This window comes from Ziziphus jujuba, chromosome 7 (assembly GCF_031755915.1).
Source record: "Ziziphus jujuba cultivar Dongzao chromosome 7, ASM3175591v1".
Classification (NCBI taxonomy): Eukaryota; Viridiplantae; Streptophyta; class Magnoliopsida; order Rosales; family Rhamnaceae; genus Ziziphus; species Ziziphus jujuba.
The window spans coordinates 14,055,486-14,079,835 of NC_083385.1; the positions used below are offsets into that span (position 1 = coordinate 14,055,486).

Sequence of the window (24,350 nt, forward strand, 5' to 3'; positions counted from 1 at the left end):
GAACGAAGAGGCAAGTAAAGTTAGCAATGAAGCGTGGGCACAAGCAAGAAACTGCACGTGTGGTGCGCGGGCCGAGAGGCTAATTCACCGGCTGCAGCCCGTGGTTCCCGGTACTCCGATATTTCATAATTTTCAAAGACACAAAACTCCTATTTTATTTCATTTTTAATAAATTTAACTTCACCGTGTTATACTTATTAATTTATTTGATATATATATTTTTTAACAATATATCTTTTATTATTTTCCTTGAAAGGTTTTTAAGCAAACTGTCCCAAAAGCAGAGCTGTAGAGTAAGCCTTTGCCAGCGGATATGGCTTTTCTCTGCTCTCTCTCCCTTCCCTTTGCCCATGGCGGTACGGCATGTTTCCATTGTCTTTAGTCTTAAGCTCTTCAAAAAAAAAAAAAAAAAAAAGGGAAAAAAGGGAAAAAAAAATCCTCATTTTTGCCTTAACCCATTTTTCTGCGATTTGGGTCTCAGTGTTTTATTTCTCTTCTCAATTTCTCTAGCTGCTCTTAGTTAGATCTCCAGTATATATATATTTTTCTTCCATTTACTTGGTGAACTGTTTATTTATTTTCGAGTGGTTAAAATCTTTGTTTTTTTTTTTTTTTTTTCCCCCTTGCTTTATTTATTGCACATCTTTTTGTTCTGGTAAAGGGGTTGTTGATTTAACCCTTTTCAAGCTTGAGCATGAAGTGAAAGAAGTTTGATTATGTGTTTATGATGGTAATGATGCTCTTGACCATAGAAAGAAATCAGATAAAGCAAATAGAGAGAGAGAAAAAAAAAGGAACAGATGTTATGTATCCACAATAAAGAGACTAATGTTGCTTATGATTGTGAATGAGAAAGAAATAAAACTTGGAGGAATTTTTGCTTCTCTCTTTGTCCCTTTTCACACATTTCATGTGCAAGCCAGATATAATGTTGCCCTGAAAGGAGCATGCCATTGCAGTGATTTTGAGGGGGTTGGTGTTTTTTCTTTGTAAAGGGGTTTCAAAGATGCCGGTGTTTCAACCCTCTAAGAGGGATGGGGTTGTTGGATTCGATGGTGGTGGAGATGGGCATATTCTAGATCTGGATACTGCTATTAAAGATGGGGTTTTGGGTGGCGTTGATGGTGGGGTTGTGGGAGCTGGAGTTGGTGAGAAATTGGATCTGAAGAAGATGATTGAAGAGCTAGACTTGTCTGAGGTTCCCTCTGTGTTTATCTGTCCAATCTCACTTGAGCCAATGCAAGATCCTGTGACCCTTTGTACTGGCCAAACTTATGAGAGGTCCAACATTCTCAAATGGTTCAATTTGGGGCACCTCACTTGCCCAACTACTATGCAGGAGCTTTGGGACGATTCAATAACGCCCAACAACACACTTTACCATCTAACCTACACTTGGTTTTCTCAGAAGTATCTGCTTATGAAAAAGAGGTCGGAAGATGTACAAGGCAGGGCTTCGGAGCTTCTCAAGACGCTGAAAAAGGTGAAGGGTCAAGCGAGGGTGCAAGCCCTTAAGGAGCTCCAACAAGTTGTGGGAGCCCATGCCACAGCTAGGAAGACGGTGATTGATGAAGGTGGGATTGCTCAAATTTCATCTTTACTTGGCCCATTTACTTCCCATGCGGTTGGTTCTGAAGCCATTGCCATACTTGCCAGCCTGAGCCTTGATTCGGAATCTAAAACGAACTTGATGCAGCCCGCGAAGATTTCGATAATGGTGGACATTTTGAATGAGGGGTCTATAGAGACGAAAATCAATTGTACAAGGTTGATTGAAACGCTGATGGAAGAGAAGGATTCTAGGTCGGAAATAGTTTCTAGCCATAGTCTACTAGTTGGATTGATGAGGTTGGTGAAAGATAAGAGACATAAAAATGGAATCTTGTCCGGACTTGGCCTCCTCAGAACTATATGTTTGCATAAGGAAGTAAGAGGTTTGATTGTGAGAATTGGAGCTGTTTCTCAATTGGTTGAATTGTTGCCTGCTTTGGATCCGGAATGCTTAGAATTAGCCCTTTTCATCTTGGACACTTTGTCATCTCTTCAAGAGGGAAGATTAGCTTTGAAGGACTGTTCGAACACAATACCGAATATGGTGAGGCTTCTAATGAGAATTTCAGAGAGCTGCACCCAATATGCATTGTCAATCTTGTGGTCTGTCTGCAAACTTGCGCCGGAGGAATGCTCGTCGGTTGCTGTGGAAGCTGGTCTTGCGGCAAAGCTCCTCCTTGTCATCCAGAGTGGTTGCAGTCTCGTGTTGAAGCAACGGTCTGCGGAGCTTTTGAAGTTGTGCAGTCTAAATTATAGCGATACCATATTCATTTCCAAGTGCAAGCTCACAAGAACAATTCAATGATTGGAAAAAGTTTATATGGGTTTTGAGCACCACCCCTTGTTGTCTGGGATAATTAAAACGATAACCTGCCTGATCTAATACGAAGAGTTTCAGATAAACCCAATTGAATAGGGGTTTTTTGGGGTACAATTCAGCTCTCCTGTACATACTTAAAAAGTATTTTCGTTCCGACAATTCATTCAACATTCATGAAGAAGAATCATAATGTGGATATCACACAATGGTTGCTGTAGCAGAATCATGTCCATCTTTATTTGCCAATGTGCCCGTGGTAATGTTTTTCCAAATAAACCCTTGCGAGAAAGAAGAACGTTTTAATTGTTTTTGGATAAAGATACTTGTTAGGAGGGGAATTTGCGGGAAAAAAAATTTGGAGCTTGCAATAGCAATTGTAATTTTTAAGTCATTGCTTTGCTCCAATGTTCTAGTGTAAACTCTATTTGTCCTTTGGGGTTCAAAAGCCTCCTATTACCCTGTTGTTTTCGGTGAAAAGTTTGCTATTGACCGCCCACAATTGTAAAAACACTGCAGGGCCTTTTTGCTTTGTCCATAAATTTTTTTTTTTTTTTTGGATATGTAAACGAAAGCAACCATCTTCATTTTCCATGTCTTTCTGCTTCTTCTACGTTGTACCATGTTTTCATCAATAATTTTGTCATGTCTTTCGACTTATCTTTTCTAATTGGTCAGCTGCTTTTGCTTGTAATAATATAATAATTTCATCTTTCGTTGTTCTGTTCCGCCGAATTTTCTGAGTCTCGTCTCACTTCAGTCGTTAATCTTCTCATCAAAATGAAAAACTTATATTACTCTATTAGATCTGTATCAGAAATAGGGAGAGAGAGAGAGAGAGAGAAAGAGAGATAGACTTGTGCTGGACTTTACTAATTTTGGATATGACTAGACACGTAGGTGAATGGGGTACTTCATCTTATCCGTATGCAGAAGAAGTTGAGGGACATGACCTGTTGTTACTTTCCACTTAATTACTGCTCCATTGAAAAGAAAGACATGAAAGCTCAGGGCATTCACTGAATAGTAGAGTTTGACAAGGGATAGCTGCTATTTTGGTTTTCAATATTAGCTACAAAATGTGATGGCCGTTCACACTCTCAGAGTTCGCAGTGCAACTGATGCTCAGAGAATCTGAAAGCTTTTGTTCAATCTTTTAGATTGAAAATGAAATATATTGCCCTTCAACAAAATCTTGTCTTAGAAATCTTTTGGTTGGTTGTCTTTCTGGTGGATTTTTAATCTTATAAATTATGGAAATGGACCTCTTTTTTCTGTTTTTTATTTTTATTTCTCATGCGTCACTCGAAAATCCTCCATGAAAGTCCCTGATTTTTGGTGGGGGGTTTTCTACTCTCCCTATAGTGGAGACAAAAACACTAGTTGCACAGGTGAACTTCTGGCTTCTTATGCTTTTCATTTTTCTACTCCATTTGCTTGCTCCTTTTTTGAATTAAGTCAACACGGCCAAAGCAAAGCAAAGATTTCCCTTTAAATTCTTTCCCTTGTTATAAAGGATGCGTGGCATAGGCATCTTTGAATGACAGTCGCGTCTCAAATTCATGGAAAAAGCTCATTCTTGTGCTATAAGCCAATGAGATCTTGTTGTTGTAAATACATAATATTTAGCTTCTATATTTTGTGAGTAATTATAGGGTTTACATTATATTGCACATAATTAGGGAGTTTGTCTTTATTTGTCTCCTCTTATATGTGTATCTTGTTCTATATATTTGTAATTATTCATAGTTTTGAATAAGAAACACTATTATACCAAAGTTTCATTACGGTATCAGAGCATTTGTACCTGGTGTATTTTTTCCTGCCAAATTTTCTGGCAATAGATTTCCGCACCCTTGATTGCTGTCGTATTATGGGTATGCCTGAACTGCTACCCTATTACTTCCATTGAGATTTGTAGTTTTTTTTTTTAAAAAATTATTATTATTATTTTTTCAAAAACAACCAGTCACGCTATTACTGTCAGTTGACGGTAAATCAGACCTGTAGTGATACACCACCAGCAAATCTATCGTTTGCCATAGATTTTCCCCTTAAATCTTCACTCTGTCTGAGGTGGTTGATAGTGCATCTTCGGAAATTCTGCTTTAGAGGAGTATCCTAATATCCATTCAAGTTTTCGATTCAACAGAAAAAATTATGTGGAATAGGCTGAGCTCATTAAATCGTCACTCAAAGGAAGAAACAAACTGAAGCATATACCTGGACCTGCAACTAAAAAAGGTGATTCTGGTTATGCTGCTTGGGGTGTGGAAGACTCTAGAATCAAAGCTTGGCTTTGAACTCCATGGATCCAGAAATTACAAGAACATATTTATTCCTTAGCAGAACTAGTGAGGTTTGACAATCATATTCAAAGGTATAGGATGATAACCAGTTGTACGAGATAGAAAATCGCATCGCTTCTACAATGCAAGGTAATCTATCTATCACCGAGTATTACCATACTATTAAAGTCTGTGGCTTGAGTTAGACCACCACGAAAATCTTTGGAGTGAGGATATTACCATTGTTCAAAATATGGTTGAAAGGGTGTTTAAATTCTTAGTTTGTCTTCATGGCATGTTTAATCCAGTTCAAGTGCAAATTCTTGGAAAAAAGCTATTCCATTATTAATGGAGGTTTTTTCCATTATTCGAAGTGAAGAGGTGAGAAGGAATGACCATCATCAACCTGAAAATTCAGCATTGACTACTTCTACACCACCTCCCATTACTGGAAGTGAGCAAGGGAAAAATAATCTGGCATCCAAACCCGAAAACAAAGATGGAATTTGGTGCATTCACTGTAACAAACCGAGACATACTAAAGAGACTTGTTGGAAGCTACGTGGAAAACCACCATTCAGGAAAGGGAATGATAAATTATGAGCTAAGTCCAGACAAAAGGGTAGTTAAGCTCATTTGGCCACGTAGAGAATGGAACTCTTGAATCATCTGCACCTATGACTCAGGGTACCGAGGACCTCAATCATGAAGAAATAGACAAGCTAAGAGCCTTCCTATCATCACTTGATCAGTCTAGTGGCCTTTGTTCATTGGCCTTTCAGCTCTTGGTTCATTGACTTGGGAGCCACTGACCATTGGACCAATTCCTCTCACTTTTTTTTTATAGCTATAGTCCGTGCTCTGGTCAAAAGATTAAAGTAGCTGATGGAGCATTAGATGCAGTTGCTGGTCATGGAACCATTGCCCTTTCTAGTTCTTTATCTTTGAAATCTATGTTGCATGTTCCCAAACTTTCTGTTAATCTCTTATCTTTTCCTAAAATCATTCAGGATCTAAATTGTCATGTGATTTTTTCTCGTTCTCGACTGTGTGTTTTAGGAAAATATTGCAGGGAAAACGATTGGGCATGCCAAGGATGGACTCTACTATCTTGAAGGCAATAGTAGCTCAGACAATCATTTCCCTCTTTCTTATCTTTCTGCAAAGTTTTCTAATAAGGATCGGATTTGGTTAAATCATTTTCATCTTAGCCATCCTTCTTTTTATTTGTTAAAAGATTACTTTATTGTTTAAAGGTCTGAACATTAAGACGATTGTGAATTTGCTAAACAACACCATGTTTCTTTTCATTTGAGAAATAAAAGATCATTGCAGCCATTTAGTTTGGTCAATAAAAATTTATGGGGACCATCACAAGTTCCTAATTTGTTTGGGATACAATTGTTTGTTTCTTTTTATTGATGATTATTCCAAAGTTGGCCGAATTTATTGAAACAAAAGTCTGATGTTAGCATGGTTTTTCCTCTTTTCCATAAGATATTCATACTAAATTTAAGGTACAAATTCAATCTTTGCGATTTGATAATGGAATAAAAATTTTTAATTAAACCCTGTCTACTTATCTCTTGAATGAAGGGATCATTCATCAATCCTTTTTCCAAAATCAATCCAACAAAATGGAGTGACTGAAAGGAAAAACAGATGTATTGATGGTAACTCAAACTCTTTTGTTCTATCAAAATGTCCCAAAATCTCACTGGGAGAGGAAAATTTAACTGCTGCCCATCTTATTAATAGATTTCCTTCTAAAGTTCTAAATTCAGCTTCTCCACTAGATGTTCTTACTCAATTTTACTTTTCGTAACTTTAATACTGTGCCCCCTAAAGTTTTTGGTTTTGTCTGTTTTGTTCATTTACATGCCCAGCATAGGACTAAACTTGATCCAAGATCTCAAAAATATATTTTTGTTGGTTATTCTTCCAATAAAAGAGGTACAGATGTTATCACCCAACTTCTTGAAATTTTTTTAATTTTGTGTATGTGACATTTGTTGAACATCAATCCTTTTTCTCATAACCTTATCTTTAAAGGGGGTGTTTTGATGAAGATAAGATTGAATCACCTATCGATCAAAATCTAAATCTACCTATGCTTTATAACACTGAACCTGAACCTGATTGCCATCCTATTGCAAAGGAGGAAGGCTATGACACTTAACCTAAACCAGATTGCCATCCTAGTGAAACAAAGGTAGCAAATCATCCCAGAACCCTTTCATGCCCATGATGTCGAACCTATGGCAGGTTAGAAACTTGAAACTTTATCTGAGAATGATGAAAAATCCAATTATGATAATAACATTTCTATTGATTTTAGTTTGCCAATAGCTTTTAGGAAAGGAACCAGAAAATGCATCTAACATCCCATCTCCAATTTTATTTCATTTGACAAATTATTACCTATTCATAAAGCTTTTCTTACTCATTTTAATCCCATTAAAATACCAAAAGCAGTTCAAGAGTCATTAAGGAATAAAAATAGGAGATTTGCCAAGGATGAGGAGATGAGAGATCTTGAAAAAAATAAGACCTGGGAATTGGTGGAACTACATATAGGGGAAAAGGTTGTTGAATTTAGGTGGCTATTTACTGTAGAATATAAGCAAGATGGTACACTTGATAAGGCTAAACTTTTAGCTTAAGGATATATTCAAACTTATGGGATAGATTATCAGAAAACTTTTGCACCAGTGGCAAAAATGAACACTATTCGTGTGTTATTAGATCTTACTTCTAACCTTGATTAGCCTTTACATCAATTTGATGTTAAGAATGTTGAATTAAATTAATATTTGTGGATTTGGCATAATCAATTACTCACTTACAGGGCCTATTTATGTCATTAATGGGACTGGCTTATTTTATTATTTTGTAGTAGGGTCCTTGGTCACACACTCTCTATAAGACTTCAGTTGGCCCATTGGACTGGAGGACCAATTCTCTTTATAAGCTCATTGACTTATCCATATTTTTCCTAGTATAATTATATTATCAAATTATTATTATTTTATGTGTGTCAAAATTAATGGATAAGTCTGACTTGCAGAGACTATTTAAAGGGTCTAGGCAAAGCAGATAAAAAATACCATACAGTATTTGGAGATTAGGGTTTTTTAGAAATCTAAGAGTGGTTTGAGAGTAGTGTGTCCATAGGCACTACTTTATGTTGTTTCTATTTTGAAAGATTAAAGATCTAATTTATCAATGGCTGCGTTTGGAGGTTAGTAATTTATGATTTATGGAATTTATTATTTATATTTAGAACCATAAAATTTCTAACAATTGGTATCAGAGCAGGGGTTAATATGCATAGTAAATTTCCTTGTAATTTATCGCAGTTCGCATGTGAATATTGATCTGTGTTTTGGCCATTCATGATTGATTATCAGTGTGTTCTAGATATATATATATATATATATATATATACGTTGCTTTACATTAATTTTTCTTTTCTTTTCTTTTCTTGATTTGTATACATATGTAAATTTTGAGATTCAAGATTATGTATTCTATTAAACATATTTACGTGTATATATATATATATACTCATGGTCGATTATTGTTTGTTCTTAAAAAAAAAAAAAAAAAACTGGGTTTTCGGCGATCCAATTTCACATGCTTGGGTGTTATAATTTTCTGGGTTTTGGACCAAATGGATTTGGGAAAAAAGTTTCCCAAGAAGACACGAAACAAACGGCACCAATTTTGCCTAAAATTTTCTGGAATTTCTTGTGTTTCCATGGGTGTTTGGTTGTGTTTTGGCCGAATATAAACCTTGCTTGGATGTTTATTTTGGGTTGATTCTGAATCAAATTGATTTGTGGGAAACGTTGCCCAAGGGAAGACGAAACTAACGCCGTCGGTATCGTCGGAAACGGTGGCCGGAACGGTGAGATATGGCCGGGTAAGAATAGCGGGTCACGTGATCCGTTTGGACTGGAACCGGGTCACCCGTGACCCGGTTGGGTGAAGAAGAAGGCGCGAACGACGTGCCGTTTGGGTGAGTGCTAACGTCATCTGCTGACGTCAGCACGACACGTCGTTTGCTGACGTCAGCAGATGACATCAGCAGGCCAAAAAAAAACAACTTTTTTTTTGATTTATTTGTTGTTTATTTATTAATTAATTTAGTGATTCAATTGTTCAATTTATTATTTATTGTTTATTTATTTGTTTAATTATCACATTCCAATTTTATTAAATTAAATTAAATCTTTGTGATTGGAAAATTGGATTGTGTGAGTTTACCCAAAGAGGCTTTGTGCCTAGTTGGTATGGTAGTGTGGGATTTTAGGTACTCACCTGTCGTGAGACTTATTTTGTCTGCATTATGTGTACCAATGTAATGTATATTGGCATAGTGAATGGGATATTTTATATTTGCCTATTTCATGAAATTGCCAATATGTTATTTTTCTCCCACTTGTTAACCAGGGTCTATATGGGTAACTAGGCTACACTGTCGGTAGTTTTAGTTGCTTTTTATGATGCCTGGAATGGCAGTGGAAGTTGATTGAATACCATGTATTCCAGATTCTGAGTTGCCCTGTCGGTGATTCAGTTCATTGCATTTGATTGTGGTTATTTGGTTGACTGTCCCTGGCCCGCGTAAGGGTATCTTTAGTGCTACAAAGACCCTAAGCGATATTTATGTTTGTGTTTTTGTGTTGAGGGGCTGGAAAATAGTAATTGAATTGTCTTAAATTTTTGAATGTCTTGTTGTTTACTATTTTTACAGCTAGTAGCACCCCAAACCTTCTGCTCATGACTGCCATGATGAAATTGGATGGGACAAATTATCAGAAATGGAAGAAAACCTTAGTTATGAATTTAACCTTCATGAAATTGGATTTGGCTTTGGAGATAGATCCACCAGAGATACCGACTGATGAGAGTACTGCAGCAGCTAAGAAACTTTATGAGGATTGGAAGCACTCTAATAAGTGCTGTATGATGATGATGGAGAATTACATGGATGAGGCCATATATACTAGTATTCCTAAAGTGGATACTGCAAAGGGACTTCTTGAAAAGATAGAAAAGAAGTTTATCAAGTTTGATATGAATGAGAAGCATCATTATTTGGACCTATTGAAAAATACCAAGTATGATGGTATTAAAGGAGTAAGGGACCATATTATGCTACTTTCTTCCTATTATAATAAGCTGAAGGATCTTAAGATGGACATTGGAGAGGAGTTCTTGACCTATTCTATAATGAGGAGTCTTCCATCACAGTTTGATAATATAAGGTCGAATTTGAATACTAAGAAAGAAGGTTGTAGTTTGGAGGAATTGACTACTATCCTTGTCAAGGAAGAGGATGATATTAAATTAAGTAAGTCTAGGTCTGTTGCTATGGTTTCACATCAGGTAGATAAGTCCAAGAAGTTTTTCCAAAAGAAGGGACAAGGATTCAAGCCTGGGCAGGGTTTTAACCCCAATAGGAAGAAGTTTTCTGGTATGAAGCCTAAAGGGCCGAAGGATGGTGGTTTTCAGATTAGAGAAAGGAAAGAGTACTTCAATGGAAGGTGTGGATACTGTAATAAAGTTGGACACAAGAAGATAGACTGTTGGACCTTAAAGGGAAAGCAAGAGAATAAAGGTAATATTTTAATGATTGAGACCAATATTATCGATGTGCTTATGAATTCTTAGTGGTTAGATACTGGAGCAACAATTTATGTTACTAATTCATTGCAGGGGATGATAAGCCGAAGGGGCCCAACCAATCTTGAGCAGCATGTTTATATGGGAGATAGCTCAAGAGTGAAGGTGGACATTGTGGGAACAATCAAGTTGAAGCTTGCCAATGGATATGTTTTGGAGTTGCAAGAAGTTTCTTATGTACTTTCAATAAGAAGAAACTTGTTATCTATTTCTGTTTTGGATAGTCAAGGTTATAGTTTTTTGTTTGGAAATAACAAAGTTGAATTATTTAAGGATGGTAAAGTTGTTGGTTTTGGAACTTTATGTGGTAATTTATATAAGCTTGATTTATTTAATAATGGTCTCAATTTCTCTGTTAATTCTATTGTTGCTTCTAAATGCCCAAGAGTTAATGACAATTCCTCAATGTTATGGCATAAACGTTTGGGACATATTTCTAGGCATAGAATGGAAAGGTTAGTGAAGGATGGGATACTTCCTAATCTTGATTTCTCTGATCTGTTGACTTGTGTTGAATGTGTGAAAGGGAAGTTAACTGCTAAGGTAAGAAAGGATAAGTTAGTTAGGTGTGGAGATGTTTTGGAGTTAATCCACACTGAAATATGTGGACCTTTTACACCAACTGCTTTGGGTGGTTATAGATATTTTATTACCTTCATTGACGATTACTCTCGTTATGGACATGTTGAGCTTATTTGTGAGAAGTCAGATTCTTTAGTTGCCTTTAAAGAGTTTAAGGTAAAGATGGAGCTTCAAAAGAATAAGAAAATAAAAGCTGTAAGGTCTGATAGAGGTGGTGAGTTTTATGGTAAATATGATGAGACTAGAAGGAACCCAGGGTCTTTTGCTATTTATTTGCGTGAGTGTGGTATTGATGCGCAATATACGATGCCTGGTACACCTCAGCAAAATGGCATAGCTGAGAGAAGGAATAGAACTTTGTTGGATATGGTACGGTCTATGTTGGCAAATTCTAGGTTGCCAGATTATTTGTGGGGAGAGGCTTTAAGGACGGCAGCTTATATTTTGAATCAAGTTCCAAGTAAGGCTGTTCCTAAGACACCTTTTGAGTTGTGGTCAGGAAGAAAACCTAATTTGCACTATTTTCGAATATGGGGTTGCAAAGCTGAAGTAAGGATTTATAATCCCCAAATTAAGAAGTTGGATCCTAAAACCATTAGTGGATATTTTGTTGGCTATTGTATCGGATCTAGGGGTTCAAGATTCTTTTGTCCTTCTCACACCACCAGGATCGTGGAATCAGACAGGGCCATTTATTTTGAAGATGATTTTGGGTTTGGTGATAGTAATGGTCCAAGGGAATCTCAATTTAGAGAAGAAAGTGTTTTCATTCCCAGTATAGTTGTTCCTGATAGAGATATTGTTGATCTAGTAGTTGATGAACCAGTAGTTGGTCAGAATGAACTCATTGTTGAAGAGCAGGATATTCCAGCTATTGCAAATGCTGATGTACCTTTGAGGAGGTCACAAAGGATTAGGAGATCAGCTATTCCTGATGACTATGAGGTTTACTTGCAGGAGCATGAGTTTGACATAAGTGATGATTCAGATCCAGTCACTTATGAGGAGGCCATAAGCAGTTCAAATTCAAATTTTTGGTTGGATGCAATGGAAGATGAAATGAATTCCATGGCATCAAATGGTGTTTGGGATTTGGTTGAGTTACCATTGGGTAGCAAGCCTATAGGGTGCAAATGGGTCTTTAAGACTAAAAAGGACTCCAATGGTCAAGTGGAGAGGTATAAGGCTAGACTAGTGGCTAAAGGGTTTAGCCAGAAGGAAGGAATTGATTATACAGAGACTTTCTCTCCTGTATCCACAAAGGATTCTTTTAGAATCATTATGGCGATTGTGGCGCATTATGACCTGGAGTTGCATCAGATGGATGTTAGAACTGCTTTTCTGAATGGTGATTTATATGAGGATGTATATATGGTTCAACCAGTTGGTTTCCAACAAACGGGGAATGGTAATTTGGTTTGTAAGCTTAAGAAATCTATTTATGGTCTTAAGCAAGCTTCAAAACAATGGTATCTTAAGTTTGATGAGATTGTCACCCAAAATGGCTTTAAGGAGAATGTTGTTGATAGATGCATATATATGAAGGTCAGTGGGAGCAGTTTTATATTTCTGGTGTTGTATGTTGATAACATACTTTTGGCTACTAATGACACTGACCTATTAGCTGAGACAAAGCAGATGTTGTGCAACCATTTTGATATGAAAGATCTTGGTGAGGCTTCTTTTGTTTTGGGTATCAAGATTGTTCGAGATAGGACTAATTATGTGTTGCAATTGTCTCAGAGAGCTTATATTGATAGAATCCTTAAGAGATTTGATATGCATAATTGTTCTCCTGGAAGTGTACCGGTTACGAAAGGTGAAAAGTTTTCTAAGGATCAGTGTCCCAAGAATGATAGAGAAAGGATGGCAATGAAGAATGTTCGCTATTCTTCAACAGTAGGTAGTTTGATGTATGCTCAAGTATGTACACGGCCTGATATAGCTTTTGCTGTGGGTGTGCTTGGTAGATTTATGAGCAATCCTGGTCCTATTCATTACCAAGCAGTTAAAAAGGTCTTCAGGTATCTTCAGGGTACTAAAGATCATATGTTGACATATCGTCGCACCAACTCTCTTGAAGTAGTAGGTTATAGTGATGCAGACTATAAAGGTTGTGTGGATGATAAGAAATCTACCACTGGTTATATATTTATCATGACAGGAGGTGCTGTGTCTTGGCGGAGTGCCAAGCAGTCAGTGACAGCATCCTCGACTATGGAGGCAGAATATGTGGCGTGTTATGAGGCTACCCGTCATGCAGTTTGGCTACGGAATTTTATCCATGATTTAGGAGTAGTTGACTCCATTGAGAGGCCTATTATGATGTATTGTGATAATACTGCAGCGGTGTCTTTCTCCAATAATTTAAAAGGTACTCCTGGTGCGAAGTACATTGATGTGAAATATTTTGTGGTAAAGGAGAAAGTTGAAGAGGGCCTCATTACTGTTGTTCACACGCCGACTTATAGCATGGTGGCAGATCCACTGACCAAGGCTTTACCGGTAGGCATATTTGAGGAGCATGTGTCCCGTATGGGATTGTTAAGCAGTTGAGACTGCTGTGGGTCAGTGGGAGTTTGTTATGTTTTCTGTTGTAATATCCATGTTGAGTATTATTTATTTCTTTGAATATTTTAATACATTGATGTATGTGGATCATTATTTATTTATGAGATGATTTATTACACATATTATTGCTCCTTATATTTACAGGCCTGTTGAGACTATTAGTCTATGCATATGTGTATGTTGATCCACAGGTGCCATGGTGAATCCCTACTACCTAGTTTGGGTATATTGTTGTATCTTGTCGATACGCAATGTGCTTGAATGAAATGGTTTTGTGTGTTAGGGGATTGCACATGATTAGGTAAATCTCTACTACCTAGACTGAGTTTATGGCATGCAAAGTACTCGGTTGAAATGGTATAATGTTTTGGAAGATTTACTGAGAGAATCTCTACTGCCTAGTCTAGTATATTGTTGTGCCCTGTCGGTATACTATATATTTGGATGAAATGGCATTATGATTCGGGAGATTCTATAGTAAGTGAGTTTGGATTTTATATGATGATGATTATGCAGTCCAAGTGGGAGAATGTTGAATTAAATTAATATTTGTGGACTTGACATAATCAATTACTCACTTACAGGGCCTATTTATGCCATTAATGGGACTGGCTTATTTTATTATTTTGTAGTAGGGCCTTTGGTCACACACTCTCTATAAGACTCCAGTTGGCCCATTGAATTAGAGGACCAACTTTCTTTATAAGCCCATTGACTTATCCATATTTTTCCTAGTATAATTATATTATCAAATTATTATTATTTTATGTGTGTCAAAATTAATGGATAAGTCTGACTTGCAGAAACTATTTAAAGGGTCTAGGGCAAGCAGATAAAAAATACCATACAGTATTTGGAGATTAGGGTTTTTAGAAATCTAAGAGTGGTTTGAGAGTAGTGTGTCCATAGGCACTACTTTACGTTGTTTCTATTTTGCAGGATTAAAGATCTAATTTATCAATGGCTGCGTTTGGAGGTTAATAATTTATGATTTATGAAATTTATTATTTATATTTAGATCCATAAAATTTCTAACAAAGAATACATTTTTACATGGGGACTTCGAGGAAAAAGTATAGATGGAAGTGCCTCCTGAACTAGAAAAGCATGTTAATGGCAATACATTTTTTAAGTTGAAAAAGGCTTTGGAAGGTCTTAAACAGGCTCCTAGAGCATGGTTTGGAAGGTTGACAAAAGCTATATTAGGAAAGAAGTATCAACAGAGTCAAATAGATCTTACTTTTTTCATCAAACGTCCAACTACAGAAAAGGTGATAGCATTGATTTGTGTATGTCGATGATATTATAATCACTAGAAATGATTTAGAAGAAATATATCAACTAAAGAAGCGCTTGGCAGAAAGAGTTTGAGATAAAAGATGTTGGAAAGTTAAAGTATTTCATGGGAATTGAAGTGGCTCACAGAAAAGATGAAATTTTAATCTCACAACAAAAGTATATACTTGATCTTCTCAAGGAAACCGGAATGCTTTGATGCAAACCAGCTGATACTCCAATTAAGCAAAACCACAGGTTGGGAAAAGCTAAGGAATATGCTATAGTTGATAAAGATATGTATCAAAGATTACTAGGAAACCTAATCTATTTATTACGGACTCGACTAGATATAATTTATGCTGTAAGTGTTAGTCAGCCAGTTTATGCACACACCAAAAGAACCATATATGTAGGAAATTTATAGAATTATTCATATTTTGAAGTCCACTCCTGAAATGATATCTTATTTAGCAAGAATGAGATATAAAAGCATACACTAATGTTGATTGGGCAGGATCAGTTGTAGATCGTACGTCCGCATCAAGTTATTTTATTTTCAATGAAGAAAATCTAATTACATGGAGAAGTAAGAGGCATAATGTGGTGGCTTGATCTAGTGCAAAAGCTGAATTTCGAGCCATGGCACATGGAATTTGTGAATTGTTGTGGCTGAAGATCATACTCCTAGACCTTCGGATCAGATGGGAAGGAACAATAAAGTTATATTGTCACAACAAATCAGCTATTAATCCAGCATGAGCAGACCAAACATGTGGAAGTGGATCGACATTTCATTAAGACAAGTTGGACAGTGGACTCAGATGTACACCTTTTGTACTGACAAATGGACAACTTACTGATCTACTAACCTAGAACCTTGCAAGTCATCTATATCAAACAATAACATGAATTAGGGATTAGTCTTAATTAGTTTCTTTTTATTTGTTTATCTTATTCTATATATTTGTAATTGTTTATAATTTTAAATAAAAAACATTATTATTCCAGAGTTTCTTCACTTGTCTTGCTTTTCTATTATAGTAACCCCAAGATTTTCAAGGCACGCCTTAGAGGAGTTGTTTTGCTGTTTTGTTGGATCAAAAACTATATTATATAATATTTTCTGTTTTTTTGTTTTGAAAAATTATATAATACTTTTTGTTATGAGTATGAACAGTAGAGGTTCTTACAACCATAAGAATGTATTCTTAGGACCATTGAAGTTCAATGATGTGGTCATTCTATAACCATATGATTTAATTTCTAGTGCATTATTTGATTAAGATTATTATTATTATTTTTTCCCCCTTTTTTTGGTGCATGGAATTTTCTTTATTTTTGGACTTTTTGGTAACATTTTTATTTTTTGGCCTGAAAATGGTAATGTTGTCATTGTCAATGTGCCACGCTTCAAGGACTCCTCAGTCGCAAGTTTGTTTTGGACCCCAATAAAACCCATCGCTAATGGGACGGATGTGGGGTTAAGTTTAAAAAGGTTGGGTATACAGGGAAGAAAAATAATTGGCACTTGAAAGGGGACGGCAGAACAAGATTATATTCTCCATTCCAAATTATTGGAAAACATCATTTGCTATACACACACGCTTAAAAATTTTATCGTAACATATATTTTATAGGAATTTGACATCGTAAAGATGTTGTGAGGGACTTATAGAGGTGATACCTATATGTCTACTAAGTGTCAGTCCAATTAATCATTTATATTAACATATCATTTGAAATTTTGTTATTCTTTTTTTAAATAAAACCTAGAAAAGTAAATAGCAAATTATAAATACATATGGAATCCACTAATTATTATGTTTTTATTGTTGATTCAATTCTTTTAAAGGTTATTAAAAGAAAATTTTCTATGTGGCATTTTACAGGGCATATGTTTTTATTCATAAGTTCTTTATAAATTCCTTATCATATGCCACTTTGTTTTTTTGTTTTTTTTTTTTTTTGGGAACTATAAACAGCTTTGTTAAATCCTGTTAATTAGAAACTGTTAGGAATAATATCTCCTATGATTTTACAGTTCTTAATGTGTACACATGTTTTTATTGTATTTTTATTCCTTAGATAGATTTGTTTCCTTATAAAGCATATTGTGTAATTGTATATAAACGTAGCATTGCATCAGTGTATGCATAGCTATATGATTCCTATTTCATTATATCTCTAGAAAAGAAAAACGGAATTAAAACTCGTTAATGCACAAGGCTTTGATGCCACATAGAGATATATTGAAATATGAAAATAAAGCCGTGTATTACACTGATACATTATTAAGTTTATATACAATATATGCTAATCAAATATACACCTTACAAATTAAGAAGAATAAATACATATTATTCCTAACCAAATCAAAAGAGTTTATTAATGCGATTGAATTCTCAAACACACACACACATATCTATATATATATATATATATATATATATTTAATATACAATACTATACGTCGAATCTATCTTTTTTATACATACTTTTTAGGGTGATAAGTAATTTTTGAATTAAATAAAGGACTAGTAGGAGGGCAATTGTGTGCTTGACCAGAGTTAACAGATAGAAGAAACCAATTATGTGCTTGACTGGATTTTAACGGATAGAAAACACCAAGAGAAATTAAAAAAAAAAAAAAATCTTTTTGAGTTGAAACTTTTTCTGTCTTCTTTACCAAGAAGTTAAACATGTTAATTATTCAGCAAATAAAAGTATAAAATGGAGACATACCAATTCCTGTATTCAAATAACCCACCTATATTAATATTACACGTACCAAGTAAACAATAAAGTAAATAATAATAGTTACTAGGGAAAATTCTAGCTAGACTCTCTTAGGTTAAGGAAAAATATAAAATAGATCTTAAAATTTGTAAAATTTCAATCATCACCTTTACAGAGTGATTTATCCATTCAAAATTATTCTTTTTCCTACATAATATATTGCAATGATATTAATACATTTGTTTCATTAGTTGATGTAATTGTTGTGATTAAAAAATTATTAAAATTTTAAAAATGTTGAAATAATGGTTAGGGAGAAAGCCAGGTGTCGGAGGTAAGCTCTTTTCGGCTTGCTCACTCTTCACCCACCAACTTCTCGCTCAACCCCACAAAATGTGAAATTCAATAGGTTCTCTCTTGAAATTGAACAAGTTCGTTCAACCCCGCTTCTCGCTCTATTCGGTTTGGCTTTATCCTAAAACTTCTTGAACCATCTATCCAAAATATCCAAGAGAACAAATTCTCTCCCTGTCAACTTCTCGATCCTCTTCTCCGTGGCCACATCTAAGGACGGCAGGATGGTTAAATCCTCCAAAGAGACCCTGATCTTTGTTGAGAGTGGGACGTCATTGGCGTTGAGTTGGAATTGACCACTAGGCTTCGGCCAGGGGAGAGTGGGGATGGCGGAGGGACAGGAAACAATGATGTTGCCACAGAAGAGGAAGGGGGATCCAGGCGATTGGATGTAGACAATGATGGTCGATTTAGGTAAAGGCCGAGATCTAGGTAAAGGCTGTACATTGAGGGTTAAAAAAACAAAAAAAAAAGAAAAAGAAAAAAACCCACCTTTTTTATTCTGAAAAGAAGAAAAAAAAAATCCCATATAGTGAAAGTTAGAAACTTCTTTAACACGATTTACATATTGTCCAAGCTTTTTTCAACGTCATCTCAAACATAAAACCTACCTTTTTAATCTAAAATTATCTTATTACTCATTTTCAGTTAAACCTAATAGAAAAAACTTAACAAAAAAAAAATAAATTAAATTATACTAAAACTAAAGATAATATATATAATTATACTAAACGTGAAAGGGTCTAAATAAAATTAATCTTAGTAAATATTGAAAGATACCAACTTACGAAGCAACGAAATAAATAAAATGTATTTATTATATTAGATCTCAATAGAAAAAATAGCAAAAAGATTACCATTAGGAGTTCTCACCTGGACCCATGATATAGCCCAACATCTGATATACTAATCACTTTCCTTAAAAGGCTTATCTAATCATTATAATTCTGATGTGAATAAACATTAAAATTAAAATACATGAGAAATAAAAGTGTGCGAGTAATCATGATATCACTATTGTTTTTCCAAAACTGAAAAAGAATTTTTTTTCCAAAACTGAAAAACTATGTACTCAGCAAACTTCCCATTTTGACATACCCACGCATAAATTTGACATAAAGCCCGCCGAATTTATTGAAATATGGCCAAGAGTATCTTTTTCATTTTATTCTATTTTACTTTTTGGAAATATATTTTATTTTTTGAATATAAAGTTTATATTTTTGTTTTTCCGACAAAAAAAAAATGAATATGTTTAAAAAAATATTAAACGCACAAATATTTCATTAGTTGTGAAACGTTACAAATGTGAACGAGTGCACATAAAATGATGCTTTTCATAACAAATTATTATATATATATATATATATACTTCTGGAAAGAATGGGGACTTATATACATCCAAATGACCAAAAGCATGCCAGCTAGGATATTCTGTGGTTAGTGCAAAAAGATGGATACTTAATTGTCTTATTCAAGCAAATCAAATATTGGCTGCTTTGGGTTGTTCAATAAAAGGAGTTCTAATTTACAAAAAACAAAAAAAACAAAAATGAAGTTACTGAAAAGGGCTGCCTGCTTGATTAGTAGTTAAGCATTTTTTAATTTGTTGAATATAACTCTGTTATTATCTCAACCATCGTTATGTGGGCATTAAATTACTGATATACATTAATTTTCAAAATTGTTCTACACGTTCAAATATCTCTCTACATGCATTTATCAGTATATATTAAATATATAATCTTTCAACCAATTATAAAAAAAGGATAACATTACATTGTCCAAGTTTGATTAGCAACCCATTATTTACCCCAAAAAAAAAAAAGTTATGTTAAAAAAAAATTGTTTTTATAATAGCTATGCATCTTGTAGTAATTTTAATAGTTTATTATCCATTTTAAATACTAATTAAGTTAAATTCTAACAAAGCAAAGCAAACATGTTTCATGTTTTATAATAAATGACAAAAAAATAAAAATAAATAAAGGTGAATTTAGCACCTAATGATTGTGATTAATTAATTCCAATTAGTTCAGCCGAAGAATATATTATTATTATTGGTGTTGGTACTGAACTTACACATAGAAAAGAATATTTAAAGGTACAAAAACTTAAAAAATATGATAAATAAATTTTATATATTAAAAAAAAAAAAAAAGCCACAAGCCTACAACTAAAATGATATTCTTGAGTTTGTTTGCCCATTAAAAAACCGTACGGACGTGGCAAGTCAATTGGGAATCTAGATAGATAATTTGGTTCACGTGGAGTTCCAAAACCAAGGCATGCTGACCGGCGTGCTTCATTCATTGGCTGCAGACCCGATTCAGTTGGCTTTGGGGCATGCACGCCTATATGGTGTACAAATGTTTACCCGGTCTTTCTTCCTTCATAAATTTGTTGATGAACCAGTCATATACATATTTCCCTGAGTTCGGGAAAAGATTGCAAATATATATATATATAATAAAAGCTATTAAACTATAAATATAAAAATAATAAAAAATAGTTTTGACGACGTCATTGCTGATTAATAAAATAATTTCTGAAGATTTTATTCAGAGTCGGGTTTGTTTCTGGTTTTGCAACTTGCTGTAAGTGACGAGAGATGAAGTATTGTTACGCCATGCTTTTTATTTTTATTTTTAAATATTAAATAAAATTAATTTTTTATTATTTTATGAAAATAATAAATATTTGAATAATTATATTTAAAAATAACTTTTAAAAATTAAAAACATATTTTTAAAGATGATACATGTGAACGGGATAAATTGTTATTTTTATTTTCATCTATCAATCTTTAAGTATAGATACAGTAAATCAATATATTTTTAATTTCTATAAAAATTATAAAAAAATATTTTTTTATTATTTTTTTATTTATTCGGTAAAAATAGTTTTTAAAAACTGATAATCAATCAATATATTTTTGTTTTTGAGAATAATTTTCTATTCATTTATAAAACAGGTCGGGAAACAAGCTCCAAGTTTACGTATGAGGCTTAAAGTCTATAAATTTTCCATGTCATTAATTACTAGAGAAGATCTTTTAAATTTTCCTTTTTCCAGACCAGCAAAGGAAAATTTGTTCGTGTGGTTATTTTGCTGCTGGCTCAGAAAGGTATTGCAATATGTATGCAAGGTTTAGAAAGACAATTCGATATGTCACTTTCTTCAAAGAGCAAAAAAAATCTGTAAAAACTGGGAAAGGGAAAGCATAATATCAAACTTAAACGTGCATATACATTATAAGAAAAATGCAAAGTTTTTTGCAAAAGGGTCAGAAATGGACGAATTCGTTTGTCGTTTTGTTGTACAAGGAATCCTCTAAAAGTACAACTTAACTGTGGGTCTAAATTCCCTTCCATGGTCGGTTCGAAATCTATGTTTTCTTTTCCACTTTCTAATCTTCCATTGTTGGTTTTATCTCCAATTAATAGATAACTTTCACACTGAAAACTACTTCATCACTAAGAACAACAGCGCGAAGAATAATTATTAGTCTTCATAAAGTCTAGCAAAATTAATTAATTTGAGTTTGTAGCCGAATTTTGAATAGTACCTATAGTACTTATTAACATATAAATATTATAATTATATATTAAGGGTGGTAATCAATAGTCATAATCAGATAAACAAGGTAGAGAACCCTGAATCCAAATAGGAAACAAAAGAAAAAAAATTAATAAATAAAACAGAAAAGAAAGAAAACGTAATTTGAAACCAAATTTTTGGGATAGGTGACCAATTCCCTTGTACCCGACAGCACTATAAATTCTAGCAAATGAAAATACAAGGAAGCAGTAAATTTTCTAAAAAGTATTATGGAATTTACTGAATGATGAAACTTGTCACGTACACAGAATTCATGTAAAAACAACGATGTATCCCTTCTTGATGCAGATGGTTATATTTTATTACAATATATATTTAATTTTAGATTATGATTTAAAAAAATATATTATTAATAATAACATTTTAGATAATAATTTTTTTTTTTGAAAATGATCTAAAATGATGAAAATACTGCAACAAAAAATTTATAAATATATATATATATATATACACAAATGATAAAAGTTTGAAAGGTAACATTTGCAGCTAACAAATCTACATATTTTTTAATTTAATAATTATAAATAATTATTTTTATAATCATTTTTCATAAAAAAATTTTCCCTACCAAAACTAAATATGTTTTTAATATATTGTTGAGTAACGTAATCATGCATCGATAATTGATAGGGATCGATTATTCCGGTCAAAAATGGAAGAAAGTCAAAGAGGTGCACGTGTAACAATTAGACGGCTTGTGAGTAACAGGAGGTGGCGGCTGGTCCTGGTCCACTTGCCGATTACTAGCTGACACCTACTCCACGTAATACCCTTCACATGCCTCTCCCTCTCTCCTCTCTCTCTCTCTCTCTCTCTCTCTCTCTCTTATTTCGTTTTTTTTATATAATAAAATTAAATTTTCAGCCAACTGCTGCTATCTAATAACTCTATTATATAATTAACCCAAAAACATAGTTTGTAGAAACTCTATAAGTAATAATGGAGAAGGTGAGAGGTCAAACTTAACGTTTGACCAAACTGGTTAGCGATTATATCACATATGCCATCAGCACTGGCTGCCCCTCGTGCTCCCGCCGACGGCTGAAGACAAAATAAACTCACAACTTGACTTTCACAAATAACGACTTCTTCTCTCCGTCGTTGTCTTTCTTTTTCCCATTTTATCCTTCATTTCTCTCTCATCAATTATTCATCTCCCCCCTATCTCGCTCTTCTAATAATCTATATATACATACTCAGCTATTGAACCCCTTCTCATTTTCTTACACTCTTGACAACACGTTTTAAAGAAGAAAAAAAAAAAAAAAATAGTATTACAATTTCAATTCTCTATGGAAGATTACTCTTCTTCATCTTCCTCTGCTTCGTACCTTTCCCATAACATACAAGAAACTAAGGTTGCGAAACGAACACTTCCTTACTATTCGTCACTCCACTCTGTCCGTAAAGCTCCCGTGAAGCCATGGAAGAAGCCGATTGCTCCTCTGCCTCCGACACCGCCTAGGGTTTACAAGGTTGACCCGATGAACTTCCGCGAACTTGTTCAGAAGCTCACCTCCGCACCTGAGTATGTCCAGGGTCGGCGCCTGCAAAGCGTGGCTCCGCCACCGCTTGATGTTGCTGTGGCACAGCCAGCTTTGGTTCGTGATCAGAAGACCGATGCAACGGTGGTGGTTCGTCCTTTGCCTGCGAAACCTTCATTGTCTGCAATGTATATGGAGTTTTCTGATGCACTGGAAATGAAATCTCAGAAGGGATCTGATGCTTTCCTTGGGTTAAATCTGTCACCTTCTTCGTATAGTTGGTGTTCTGTCCCTCTTCTGAGCCCTGGAACTCTCTCTAGTCTTGAACAGAGCACGGTTCTTTAGGGCTCCCTTTCTTTTTCCTTTTTCCTTTTTCTTTATATATATATATATATATATATATATAATCATTTAGGCTGTCTATCCAGTATATTTACATGTATACCGATCACCAGCATATTCTTAGAACTGTTGGGTTTGATTTAGTTCGTCCCTATTTTTCCTTCCAATTTTTTTTTTTTTTCCCTTTTTTCTTGTTCATCAGAATGTAGCAGCCGACAATGAAGATAGCAATAACATGTAATGTGCTGTATGCGAGTTAGACCAATAATAATAAAAGAGTTATGAAAGAACATTATCAACTTTTGGATAGATGCCGATCCATTTGATGTATTATATGTATTATTTACTAAATATAAATAAGATCCGGCATTTACATCAAATATATATGAATGAATTATATATTGTCTCATTCAATTAAATACTATCACATAATTAGTTTGTTTTGTTCTCTTTGGATGGAATATTACCACATTAGTTGATATTAAAATAAAATGTATAAATAAATCAATGTGTATAATATTAAACAGGTTTATTTGCTTGTCATATGTAACATAACAATTCTTCATTATAATTAATAGAAAAATAACAATAATAAGGTTATCAGTCGTGAGAAATCTTGTGGTTACAATTACAAAATTTTGTGACTTCTAAAATTAAGTGTTGCTAATACAAATTACTGTCTGTAGACTAAAAACTATCATATTGAAAATGTAAGTTTTACTTACTAACTAGGTTGGGTTCTATAAATGTACCAAGATATTTAACAAATGTTATGTTGTCTATTGAACATGTGGATTCAATAATGTAGAATTATGGAAATAGATATTCATTACTTTCAAGTGCTTATTCACCTTTAAATGTACCAAATTAAAGGTCAAAATGATTTGTCAAATATCTTGGTACATCGGATGCTCCTTATAGTTAAATATATATATTTTTGTAATTTTAATTATAACTAATTTCGTAACAACATTTTTTGTATCTTAAATCTTACACTACTGTTATAAGTATCAAAATATTTATCAAATTTGTTTA

General features: G+C 34.1%; 2 protein-coding genes across 2 annotated transcripts; both read left to right on the forward strand.

Moving 5' to 3' along the window:
• On the forward strand, positions 1-3,650 carry LOC107425007 (U-box domain-containing protein 30). Its single transcript, XM_048479949.2, has 2 exons — positions 1-110; positions 257-3,650. Exon 2 carries the CDS (start codon positions 1,007-1,009, stop codon positions 2,354-2,356), a length of 1,350 nt encoding a protein of 449 aa, XP_048335906.1. The 5' UTR covers positions 1-110; positions 257-1,006; the 3' UTR covers positions 2,357-3,650.
• Positions 3,651-22,697: 19,047 nt separating this feature from the next.
• Positions 22,698-23,691, forward strand: LOC107425011 (uncharacterized). The gene has a single exon (XM_048479037.2). The coding sequence runs from the start codon at positions 22,782-22,784 to the stop codon at positions 23,316-23,318; it is 537 nt and encodes a 178-aa protein (XP_048334994.1). The 5' UTR covers positions 22,698-22,781; the 3' UTR covers positions 23,319-23,691.
• Positions 23,692-24,350: the final 659 nt, after the last annotated feature.